The 12121-nt window shown below is 39.6% G+C and overlaps 1 protein-coding gene across 2 annotated transcripts; it reads left to right on the top strand.

The window, feature by feature from the left end:
• Positions 1 to 2436: 2436 nt before the first annotated feature.
• On the top strand, positions 2437 to 11034 carry FGG (fibrinogen gamma chain). Of its 2 annotated transcripts, XM_032412727.1 has the most exons (10): positions 2437 to 2778; positions 2880 to 2924; positions 3353 to 3536; positions 3644 to 3737; positions 5374 to 5504; positions 5826 to 5959; positions 6884 to 7068; positions 8576 to 8853; positions 10161 to 10330; positions 10834 to 11034. In XM_032412727.1, exons 1-10 carry the CDS (start codon positions 2701 to 2703, stop codon positions 10846 to 10848), a joined length of 1314 nt encoding a protein of 437 aa, XP_032268618.1. In that variant the 5' UTR covers positions 2437 to 2700; the 3' UTR covers positions 10849 to 11034. The 2 variants fall into 2 exon arrangements, with proteins under 2 accessions (XP_032268618.1, XP_032268617.1); XM_032412726.1 differs by lacking the exon at positions 10834 to 11034 and having other exon boundaries at positions 10161 to 10831.
• The last annotated feature ends 1087 nt before the right edge of the window (positions 11035 to 12121 follow it).

Genomic DNA, 12121 nt, shown 5'->3' with positions numbered 1-12121 from the left:
CTGGAATTTGTTTTTGGCTTAAGAAGTTAGGTACACATGACACTTAATTTTTTTCCCCAGATAGCTTCCTAATTGTCCTAACACCAGGCTAATGCCATAACTGAATAATTTTAAAGGCTTACTTTCAGCCCACTTCAATTCAATGTCATCAAGTCATTACTGAGTGTTAAATATTGCTTGGTGCAATACCCATGAAATTAAGTTTACAATCTAATAAGGCAGCCACAGCATGTATATATATAACAGAAAATTGCTCTAAGTGCTATGAAAGAGGTAGAGCTGGCCTCCAGAATTGGGGTTTCAGTTTTGGAGGGGTAGGAATCATAAAACAGGGCCTTAAGGTTGTGTAGGATGCAGGAGTGTATATGAAGTCAATCCAGGCAGACAGAGTGACATATAATAGGAAGAACACCATGTGAAAGGTAGGACTAGATGGTGCATCCTAAGGGGATGTTACACAACTCAGTCTGGCTGGACTAAAGGGTATTGGAAATAGAATCAAGAGAGAAAGTGCAGTGAAAGTAGGAAGGACATTTCTTATGTTTACATTCACTACGATAGAAGATAGGAAGTCATTAAAGGTTTTGAGCAGGTGAATGTCAGGATCAGAGCTACATTTATAGGAAGAGGAATCTGCCAACAGTGTGACAAATGGTTTGGAGGAGGAAGTGACTGGAATGTTGGAAGTGAAGTAAGTTAACAGGCAGTCTACACAAGCAGTGTAGACAAGAAATAAAAAAGCCTCCTCTATGGTGTTGGCCGTGGAAATAGAAAGTAGAAAGAAAGTAGAAGTGACAGTGGGAAAATAGTTTTAATAGCAAGTTTTGACAACAAATTAGATGAGTGATAAGGAAGGAGGGTGAAGAAGATGGGTTGGAGGTATGGTGATGTGTTTGGCAATAACTGGTAAGTCAGAGAGGACAGCTAGTAAGACGGAAAGAAAAGGCAACACACTTGATTTTGTTATATTCACTTTGTTATGATGATTATGGATTATTTACCGAGTAGGAACATTTATCTGTTTTAAGTCAAAATGAATACTCCTTTGTAAGGATTAAACAACGAAGTGTTAGTATTTTTTTCAATCTAGATGTATTTCTTCCATTAATATATTTAATGAAAATTTGCACTAAGCTTGGTTTCAGAGGACAAAATGAGGGATAATAAAAAACAGGGGTATTAATAATAGTGGTAATGCACAATTATAAATTATCAATAAGAGATGAAGATAAACATGTTTTCCCAATATACAAGGAAACTCTAGGGGCAGAGTGAAAAGGGACAGCCCCTCCTCAATATCTCATTTTGCCCTTTTCCTCCAGCTATGCTTCTAGTCACATATATGGGATGTGGAGTTTCCCAGCCCCTATATCCAGGTTTTCCTCTGAGGTGACAAGATGGATCCTCAGGGAAAACAGAGTAGGCTCCAGTCTCCACTCTGTGGTAGATGTGGTGCCACACCAGCTCATTCTTCCAGGCAAAGGGAAGAGTGGAGCTTCAATGCTCACTGCAAATGGGAGAGCCTGTGAAAGTGGTCAACATACCGGTGAAGTGGTCAAAAGGTACGAACTTCTGGTTATAAAACACAACCTGGGGCGGGGGGGCGCCTGGGTGGCTCAGTGGTTAAGCGTCTGTCTTCGGCTCAGGTCATGATCTCAGGGTCCTGGGATCGAGCCCCTCATCGGGCTCCCTGCTCAGTGGGAAGCCTGCTTCTCTCTCTCCCACTCCCCCTGCTTGTGTTCCCTCTCTCGCTGTGTCTCTCTCTGTCAAATAAATAAATAAAATCTTAAAAAAAAAACAAAACATGACCTGGGGATATAATGTACCACATGGTGACTATAGTTAATGACACTGCACTGCATATTTGAAAGTTGCTGAGGGAGTAGATCTTGAAAATTCTTGATACGAGGGGGAAAAAAGTATTTTGTAACTACGTGTGAATGTTAACTAGACTTATGATGGTGATAATTTTGCAATATATACAACTATGGAATCAGCATGTTGTACACCTGAAACTAATGTAATGTTATCAATCAATTACATCTCAACTAAAAAAAAAAAAAAAACCACAAAGAAAATGGTCAATACAGAGGGGCAGGAATATATTTCCAGGTCATTCATTCATTCCTATGAATACTGCCCAATTGGGACCTGCTGCTTCCACCAGGCAGACAAAGGCTCCTCCTGCCACAGCCCCAGGTTAAAAATAGGTATGTTACCTCCTCCCTTGGCCAAGAAAGGACTTGCGCTAAATAGGATTATGGCACCAGGCTTCATCTTCAGGTTGGGGCGGGTTTGTTCTGGTCGAGGTCAGCCCTCCGTATTTGCTCTCAGCCCCGTACTAGAAGAGGTTGCAACACGCAGCTTCCCGGCCCCCTCCCTCCGCACAGCAAGGGCTAATGCTTCACTAGCCTTTGCAGATGCATGTGCACTTCAGGGGGAGAAAGTTTGAGCCGAGCCAAAAAGGAGGAGCTTACACCCGTGTGCCAAAGCTGGGAACCTGACTGAGTATGGGGTGGGAGCCAGGATGAGGAAAAAGCCGGGAAAGACCTCCCCGCCGTGCTGGAAAGAAGGCCCCGTGATCAACCCCAGCCACTGGCCGTGCTGGCCACCCTTGGAGCTTACATAAAGGGACAAGTGGAGCCCCAGAGGCCACAGTGTTGACAGAACAGGGCTGGGAGCACCGGGCGCCCCGACACCATGACTTGGTCCTTGAAGCACCAGGGTTTAATTCTCTACTTCTATACTCTTTTACTGCTCCCTTCGACATGCCTGGCAGTAAGTATGCTGTTTCTAGAACATCGTTGTGTTACACGGACAGCTGAAAAGCAAGAAAATATATGATACACTAGTGACATCTCTGTGTTTTTCTCCTCCAGTACGTTGCTACCAGAGACAACTGCTGCATCTTAGATGAAAGATTTGTAAGTAGTTTTCATGTTTCTCACCGTGTGTCAAGTGGGGAGGGGCGGAGCAAGGAAGGGATTCTCTCACAAAAATCATTTGGCATTTTAAGGTTTTTGGAGCGGTGGGGGGGGGGGGGGGCCTGGGTGGCTCAGTCGTTAAGCGTCTGCCTTCGGCGCAGGTCATGATCCCAGGGTGTTGGGATCGAGCCCGGCATCCGGATCCCTGCTCGGCGGGAAGCCTGCTTCTCCCTCTCCCACTCCCCCTGCCTGTGTTCCCTGTCTTGCTGTCTCTTTCTGCCAAATAAGTAAATAAAATCTTAAAAAATAAATAAATAATAAAACTTTTTTTTTTTTAAACATCGTCTAGGTCTTACCTGTTTTTATTAGTAGATTTTATGCAGTCTTTTCTTAAATCAAGATTTCTAATCACTCTGTTGTATTCTCAGGGTAGTTACTGCCCAACTACCTGTGGAATTGCAGACTTCCTGTCCACTTACCAAACCGGGGTAGACAAGGATCTGCAGTCTTTGGAAGAAATCTTCAGACGAACTGAAAACAAAACAGCAGAAGCTAAAGAAGTGATCAAATCAATCCAAGTCACCTATAACCCCAATGAGCCACCAAAGCCAAGTGAGAAACGAAATACTGCTGAGACAATGTTTTGTGACGTTCCTTTGCTGTTGCTTCAGTGGCTCCATTTGCTCACATCTTCTTATGTCTCTGATCCCATATTACAGACGGGATCGTGAGTGCTACCAAGGATTCCAAGAAAATGATGGAAGAAATTATAAAATACGAGGCATTGGTTGGATCACACGAATCGAATATTCGGTAACCATTTTTGTTTTCATTTACTTTCCAAGGTGGACTTAGTTTTTTTTCAATATTCCAAGCTTCAGTGGAAGTAACCTTTTTATTTTTCCACACTTACGAAATCCAATTGGCATTATGCCTGACCACCTTGAACACAGTGGAGGTAGGAGTTTTTAGTGCACTATGAACCGCATGGGGTTAGAATTGCTTTTTAATAATCATATGGGAGAAAGGTGTTCTAGATGTTCTCAAATGCTGTGTTGACCAGAATTATCAAAGTGGTCACCCCTCACCGATCTTGGACTTACAACATGAATTCAAACTGATAGGAACTTGGTTGTTGAAAATGAAATTCTTTTAATAAAAATGCCAACAAATCGGTGGTGGGGAATTAGTAAGCAGAGGTAGAGGGAGGATCTTGGCTACAGTAGTATATTATATTGAAGGCAGAGCAGAAAAAAACGTTTTTTAAGAAGCCAAGCATAACAAAGATTGTGAACCACACTGAACCTGGAGTCTTGTATTCTCTCTTCACTTTAAAGTAAAATGTCTCTGTCGACAACTTCCCAGGGAATCACAGACTTTCTGAGCATAGGGTCTCAGATACAGTTTAGTTTCTTACTCAAATTTTTCCCCCTCAGTTGTTCTCAAAGTAGTGTAAGAAATTTGAGATAAATGGCGGCTGAAGTGATCCAGAAGGGATCTATCTTCTGTTTGGTATCAGAGGCCATTATTATTTTGGGGGTTATTATTAACATTATAATTTGCATTATTATTGCCCATCACTGAAGTTCAAGGAGACTATTGTGCAGAAATTTTCTAAGGCTGAGGAGAGAAAAAAAGTGGTCAAATAGTTTTTCTATTCTCTTTTACTTCAAAGAAAGATAAAATGGTGCATGCGTTGTAGATAGTTTTCTGTCATTTCTGAATATGTACAAGCAACCCTGTGAGAAACTACAAAAACAGATTTTTACTTCCCTCAGACTCTTTCCAAAGCTATGTAAATGGAAACATTAAAAAGAAAGAGAAAGTGTCTGTTGTTTTATTTTATGTAAAATAATGCCCCAGATTCGTTTCCCATGTAAGTCACAGACTGAAGTCCATAAATAGATCCTTAGGAGATCTACAGTGAAAAGGAATAGCTTTGGCCCATGTGAATTACTGAGCAGAATCTTTCTTTCCCTGTGAATATTCTGTCCTAAGAAACATCAGGTGGTCTTCCTATTAACCAGGTTCCTCACTCCGTAGGTTGTTATCTGCTGCCCTTTATGCAGAATGTTAAAAATCTGGATGACCCTGGCACCTGAGTGGCTCAGTTGGTTAAGCAGCCCACTCTTGATCTCTGTTCAGGTCTTGATCTCAGGGTCTTGAGTTTCAAACCCCACGTTGGGCTCCATGCTGGGCGTGGAGCCTACTTAAAAAAAAGTCGGGATGACTGCTTAAGATGACATCGTTTATTGACCAGGACTCTGTTATTTTCCTTCCCAAAAAGCTTAGAACTTTAATTCATCTCAATTCAGTAACATAATTTTATAACTTTTCCAAGAATGAAGTAATTTATCAGCAATTACTTCCTGAGAACATATTTTGTAAAGAAAATACAGAATTACTCATCTGAAAGGAATACTCCGTTAACTTATTCTTCTGCTTGTAGATTTTTACAGGAAATATATAACTCAAATAACCAAAAGATCAATAACCTGAAACAGAAGGTAGCCCAGCTTGAAGCAAAGTGTCAGGAACCTTGCAGAGACACAGTACAAATACATGATATAACTGGGAAAGGTAAGTGAAAGGCTTATATTGGAATGATTCTTATCACAGCAAATATATAAAGCAAAGGAGAATGTTTAGGAATGTATAGGAATAATTTGGAAATGTTTAGCAATTAAATCTAAAGTGTTCAATTGCTTAGACTTTTCTTGAGTAGCTAAAACTAGTTTGAAAGGAATGATGATGTGAGAAGTAAGAAAATGCTTCTTGGGATGTGAATAGTTTGCAACACTGTGAAAAGCTCATTATGAAGGCTGGTACAGTCTAACGTGGATTTCAAACCACAGTAAAACTATTCTTCTCCTTCTTTTCCTCCTTCTCTGCTTCCTTCAGATTGTCAAGACATTGCCAATAAGGGGGCCAAGGAGAGTGGGCTTTACTTTATCAAACCTCTGAAAGCTAAGCAGCAGTTCCTAGTCTACTGTGAAATTGATGGATCTGGAAATGGATGGACAGTGCTGCAGAAGGTATTTCCCCTCCCCATGTGTATGTAATAAACACTCAGATCAACTTCCGCCCTATGCCAGAAACTTTTGCAAGCACTTTGTGAACGTGAACTCAATTAGTCCTCACAATTCCCCAATTTTCCTATGAGGTACAATCATTACCTCTATAGAGGAGGAAATTTAGACACAAGAGGTTCAGCAACTTGCCCAAGGTCACATAATAAGTAACAGAGTCCAGATTGGAACCCAGGCAGTCTTGTTCCAATCTGTGCTATTGACTCTACACTATGTTGGCACTGATGTTCTAGATTCATGAGAGCATATAATCACAGTATCGGAATGGCAAAGAACTAAAACGGACCTCTTGCATCCGGTAGATCAAGATCTAAGGCTGCCCATCACGAAAAGACAAAGTCCCCCAGAGGATACAGTTGGGCTATTCCAAGACAAGGGCCCTCTGTTGCCTCTCCCAGAGCCAGACACCCATTGCAGATCCTTTAACCATCTGTTGATCTTTGATCACTGTTTCAACTAATCCTGCAGGGGGCGCTCAGAAAGAGTGAGTGCTGGAAGTGCCGTTTGGCAAACACAGATTGAGCAATGAGTTAACCTTTCCACCATCAGTATAAAAATCAGCAATATCAAGTTGGGGTTCCGAAGTCCTCTACGTGCCTTTTTAAAACTTCCACTGATTTAGAATTTGCTATGTACCAGACACTCTTTTCAGTACTTCTCTTAATTCTCTGGTGTAATCCTGCAACAACCCTTAGAAATAGGCATCATTATTCCAATTTTACTGATGAGGAAACTAAGGCAGCTTGCCCAAGTTCACTTAGTAAGTGGTGGAATCATACTGTCCAGATTTTCAACAAGATATTTATAGCATATTCTTTATGTGCACTGATAATCCACTCTCTCCTTTTGTCCATACGATTGTGTACTTAGAGGCTTGATGGCAGTTTGAATTTCAAGAAAAATTGGATTCAATATAAAGAAGGATTTGGACATCTGTCTCCTACTGGAAACACAGAATTTTGGCTGGGAAATGAGAAGATTCATTTGATCAGCACACAGTCGGCCATACCGTACGCATTAAGAATACAGCTGGAGGACTGGAATGGCAGAACCAGGTACTGTTTAGAAAGGACTTCTGCTTTTTTTGTTGTAGACACTGTCTGGAATGTGCACTTTCTAATTATCAATAGGCCAATAGCAAAGACAGCCTGACAAATGCAAAAGGCACATCCAACTATTTTCCCCAGGAGTTGGTTTGGTTCTTGGGCAGTTCAAAGAGATAGGTCCCATCCAGGATGGAGAATGTTTTGGTGTAATCTGCTTACCCTGGAAACATATAGACTAATAGCTAATATTTACTGAGCACTTAATTTGTACCAGACAATGAGCATGAAATTAAAACTTAATCTAATCCAATTAACTATTTCATGAGGAAGATACTATTACTAATCTCATTTTAGAGATTAACTTTCCTAAGGTCATGTTGCTGGTAAACAGTAAAACTTGGATTTGAATTCAGATGGTTTGACCCCACAGCCTGTCCTCTTAATGACTGTTCTGGTTGAAAAGTGAATCCAGACTTTTCAAATTCCCTGGTGCTTTAATGACAATTCATTCAGTCAATCCATGAGCTACCCTAAAATTAAATCAGCTAGCTCCTTTGGTGAGATAAAGTCCCCTCTATGCTCACAGTTACCTGGGAGGTTTGAGCATAGCATTCCTAGTTAAAATTCAGAAAGACATCTAATCATTTTGTTATGTTTATGAAATAATGAAATATATTGTCTCCAAACATGTATTTTTAATCAGAAAGTACCATAGTCAGTAGACCTTCTCCTATGAGAACACTTCCCAATTTCCAAGTACTGGAGATTAAGGAAGAGGCTAAATATTTTCTGAAAATTTCTATTCATACACCAAAGCCCATTCTTTCCTGCACTCCATAGAATTCTGGCCCTTATTCACAACTTTTTCCCAGGAAAGAATCGCTCTCTGGCCCTTATTCACAGCTTTTTCCCAGGGAAGAATCTCTCAAATATAATGACAGCTTATATTTTGTGGGCCACACAGGGACCATTTCTTTTATGTGATGCTCTAGGAAGCCCTCCTTCTTGTCACTATCATGCTGCTTTGGGAAAGAAAAATCCCTTTCGGACCTCATCCTTCAAGATGCCACGAGTGGCTAATAGAGCTGAGCTCCTTCAAGTTTGGTGCATTAATTAATGATCACTCAGCGTCATTTGCTGTGGTTTATGATAACTCTGTGTGCAATGCTAAACACTTAGTTCAAGGTGGAAAATACGAAATTAGTCAGATTCGTCCACACACCTGGATTTGATATTAGGATTCTACAGGCAAAAAGCATTAAAATGGCTGATGTTTTTAGTTTTCACTGGGATGCCCTGAAGGCTTCTAGACCAATTCTGGGTGGTGTTGATGAGTTCTGAACTGGTTCACACATCCATCGCCTCTTGCCAGATTTGCAGGAAATTCGATTCAATGAGCACATTTCAGACTTAAGAGGCAAAGTTAAAAATTCCAAATAATTTTCCTGTGGAAAAGGGAACTTCTGAGATCCCTAATGAGGGCCAAGATATGATGTCTCTATTCCCTTCTTTATAGTACTGCAGACTATGCCATGTTCAAGGTGGGACCTGAAGCTGACAAATACCGCCTGACGTATGCCTACTTTATTGGTGGAGAGGCTGGAGATGCCTTTGATGGCTATGACTTTGGCGATGACCCTAGTGACAAATTTTTCACATCCCACAATGGCATGCAGTTCAGTACCTGGGACAACGACAACGATAAGTACGAAGGAAACTGTGCCGAACAGGATGGGTCTGGTTGGTGGATGAACAAGTGTCACGCAGGCCACCTCAATGGAGTTTATTACCAAGGTATGGCTCTCTTCCTTACATACACGAACGAGTGTATAGTTTATATTTTTATGAAAGGTAAAAAATAATATAAGAAAATGAGAAATAATTAGTACAGAGATTGGGGGCTTATTATATAGTTCTTCATTTTAAACCAGAATTGGATACTAAACTTAGACATAAATTGGCCCCTCTGTAAGAAATCCACCACGTACGGTTATGGTATCTCTTCTAGACTTCTACACTTATGTGTGATCTGGATGGACTAACATTATCATATTTATGCTTGTTAACACATGAGCCTTGTGCAGCTTCCCATGAGCTATGTGACAGATATAGCCAGTGTGAAGGAACAGAGTTAAGAGCAGGGAAGTAATGGTAAAAAAAAAAAAAAAAAAGCTTGAGAGAAAAGGAGTCCAGCCTGAAAAGCGTAGGCACTTATTTTAGAGAGGGGGGGTAGCAAGCTGTAGTTTGCTCTAAGGCAGGAATACTTCTAAACAGTAAACTTACTGACAAACGATTATTACTACCCAACAAGTATGTGTTGGGGAAGCTCTACTGATTCTGAAAGATCCATTAAGATAAGCAATCTTACCTCTTCAGGGTACTGTGCTAGCCAATAGATGATTCTAATCCTCTTAAAAGCTTTTTAAATTTACCTTTTGGTTTTCACAACGTTCTTTTTTTTTTTTTTTTTTAAGAAACCTAAAATATCTTTGCGCCTACAAACCACGACTCAGAATAGCCATGCTGGTAGCCTATGGTACACTCCAGTATTGGATTTAGACAATCCTTTACAAAATTACATAAGATCTGGTGTCCAAGGACAAGGAGAAGGCAAATCAACATAGTTTTCAGTATATAATGGAAATGTAAAATAACTTTCCAGAACTGTTTTCTAAAGTCCTATATTTTTCAGTGAAATTGTGTTTTTAGGTGACCTGAGGTCAAATGATCAGGAATTGTGACTCCTGCCATTCTAACTTGCTTGTGGACAGATGGTCCATAATAGCTGATTCCAGGATGACTAAGCTCAGGAAGAGAGACTGATTGGGGAAATTTGGGGTTCTAGCCCTGTTAGTAGGGAACACATTTAAGTATGGATGTGATCAAGAAGTATAATACAGACATAAGAGGTTGGTTCATAATAAATGTACTTCAATTGTAAATCGGGATTTTAGGAATCTTTAGGGATTTTTCAGATAGTAGGTAATGATAAATTTGAGGTAAGTGACAATGTATTTTGTAACAAACAGGCCATTCTTTACAGACTTCCTGAGGTAAGGAAATTCAAGAGCAATTATACGTACATCTAAAATTTGTTTCAGGTGGCACTTACTCAAAAACATCTACTCCTAATGGTTATGATAATGGCATTATTTGGGCCACTTGGCAATCCCGGTGGTATTCCATGAAGAAAACTACCATGAAGATAATCCCATTCAACAGATTAGCCATTGGAGAAGGACAGCAGCACCACCTTGGGGGAGCCAAACAGGTTGGACCAGAACACCATGTTGAAATAGAATACGACTAAGTCATTTTACCCTGAGAATTAAACTGTTAATTTCTGTTAGTCCACAAAGTTTCAGTCATTTTTCTGAAAGTTTCATTTTCTCTTATTATATTTATTAATTTTAAGTCTTTTACTAAGAGTATTTAGTCTTATATGGAAACTAAAACTCACTTTGGATTATATTCCAAATTACTGAACTCAGAGTTTTTTAAAATTTGTTTATTTAAGAAAAGAACATTTTAGCTTATTTCTTAAATATATAATAATAAAAGTGTTGCCATATTTTGCATTTTAATGATAACATGTAATTTTGTCTTGCTGATTTATTTGTTTATATTATTTCTTAAATGTTTTAGTTTAAACTAATAAACTCAGAGTAAATTCCAGCATTAAAAATGCCTAAGTATTTTTTCCATGTCATTCATCTTTCATTCTTCTTTTTAAACTGAGAGAATTATATCTTTTTATTTTTGTTTTGGTCATAGGCTGGAGACATTTAAAAGACCATTTCAAAAGTGATCTGCTTTTTTTTAGAGGACTTTATCTGAACAGAGAAATATAATATTTTCCTCTGGGACAATGGACTTACAAAGCCTCACTTCATTTTAAGAGTAAAAAGAACCCGTGTTGGGAACTCCACTAACAGTTTTATGCTCGTGATAATTTATCTACATGCCAATTCAATAAACATTTTGTTTCCTAAAACTAGATACATGGTACCTTTTATTGATCATTAAAAACCATCATTTTCCTTCAATTCAGTAATTCCAAGTGGGCAATCGTTAGTAGTTGCTGAGTTCTTAGTTTATACTGAACTTTATACTTGACTCTGAGGGAGTTATAAAGAAAATGGAAATCACAGCTTTTGTCCTCCAGGGGATATAAGACAAATACTGGAGAATACAGTTTAGGCCTAAGAGACAAAATTTGGTATAAGAACATAAACACAAGTCACAATCACATAACCAAGGTTCATGGTACCCAAAATACAACTGGACCTATAGGGTTGTTTGGGGATTCTCTCAGAAAAACCTTTTAGCTCCAGACCCCTGTAGCCAGATGTGGGCACCCTGGGAGGACTGTACGCAATTCAGAACAGCGAGCCTTAGGCAACAATCTGCTCTCTCTCTCACTGGTAACTGATGAGGTGAGTGGAATGGAACCATAACTTCATTCTGAATCCAGGGATATTGAGATTTTAGCAGCCAGAGATAGGAATTGGCAACTTTCTGTAAGGAATAGCAAAGTCTATGTAATTTGGCATAAAGTTGACTATGTAAAGTAATTGACTGATTTCATGAGCGGGGGATCGGTTGTTTTATAGTCCTCAGCTTTGGCTTTGGATTGTCTTCCTTTCCACAATTTTTTCCCTAATTTTCTCACTTCCTTGTTGTCATGAGTCCTGATTTTAAAATACCCTAATGAGGAGTTAAAAGCATTAAATCAACTTCTAAGTATACAACCAAATACCTGTGAGGGTCTGGGATAAGAACATTGATTTACTATTTGTAGTACTCATTCATTTATGTATGCGTGAAGCGTTCATTCAACTAACACTTACTGAAAGCCTTCATTGTACTAGCCACTGTGCTGGACTGTGGGATAGTTCACAGAGCAGTATCCTCCTTCCTCTCAAACCTGTTCTATTCCATCAAACAACCCAACGGCTCATCTTCCAGTCTTCCTTAGCCTTCCTTCCCCGTATCATCAAGCCCGCCAAGCCCAGCTGCTAAATATTTGTTATATTCTTCTCCTTCTCTATATCCACTGCTA

This window comes from Phoca vitulina, unplaced genomic scaffold (assembly GCF_004348235.1).
Source record: "Phoca vitulina isolate PV1807 unplaced genomic scaffold, GSC_HSeal_1.0 scaffold14, whole genome shotgun sequence".
NCBI lineage: Eukaryota > Metazoa > Chordata > Mammalia > Carnivora > Phocidae > Phoca > Phoca vitulina.
This window is presented reverse-complemented; position numbering and strand designations above follow the sequence as displayed.

What these genes read in the sequence shown, in the direction of transcription:
- FGG (XM_032412726.1), top strand. Translation starts at nt 2,701, where the DNA reads ATGACTTGGTCCTTGAAGCACCAGGGTTTAATTCTCTACTTCTATACT. An exon ending in GATGGACAGTGCTGCAGAAG is followed by an intron (nt 5,960 to 6,883) that starts GTATTTCCCCTC and finishes TTGTGTACTTAG; the next exon opens with AGGCTTGATGGCAGTTTGAA. An exon ending in CAATGGAGTTTATTACCAAG is followed by an intron (nt 8,854 to 10,160) that starts GTATGGCTCTCT and finishes AATTTGTTTCAG; the next exon opens with GTGGCACTTACTCAAAAACA.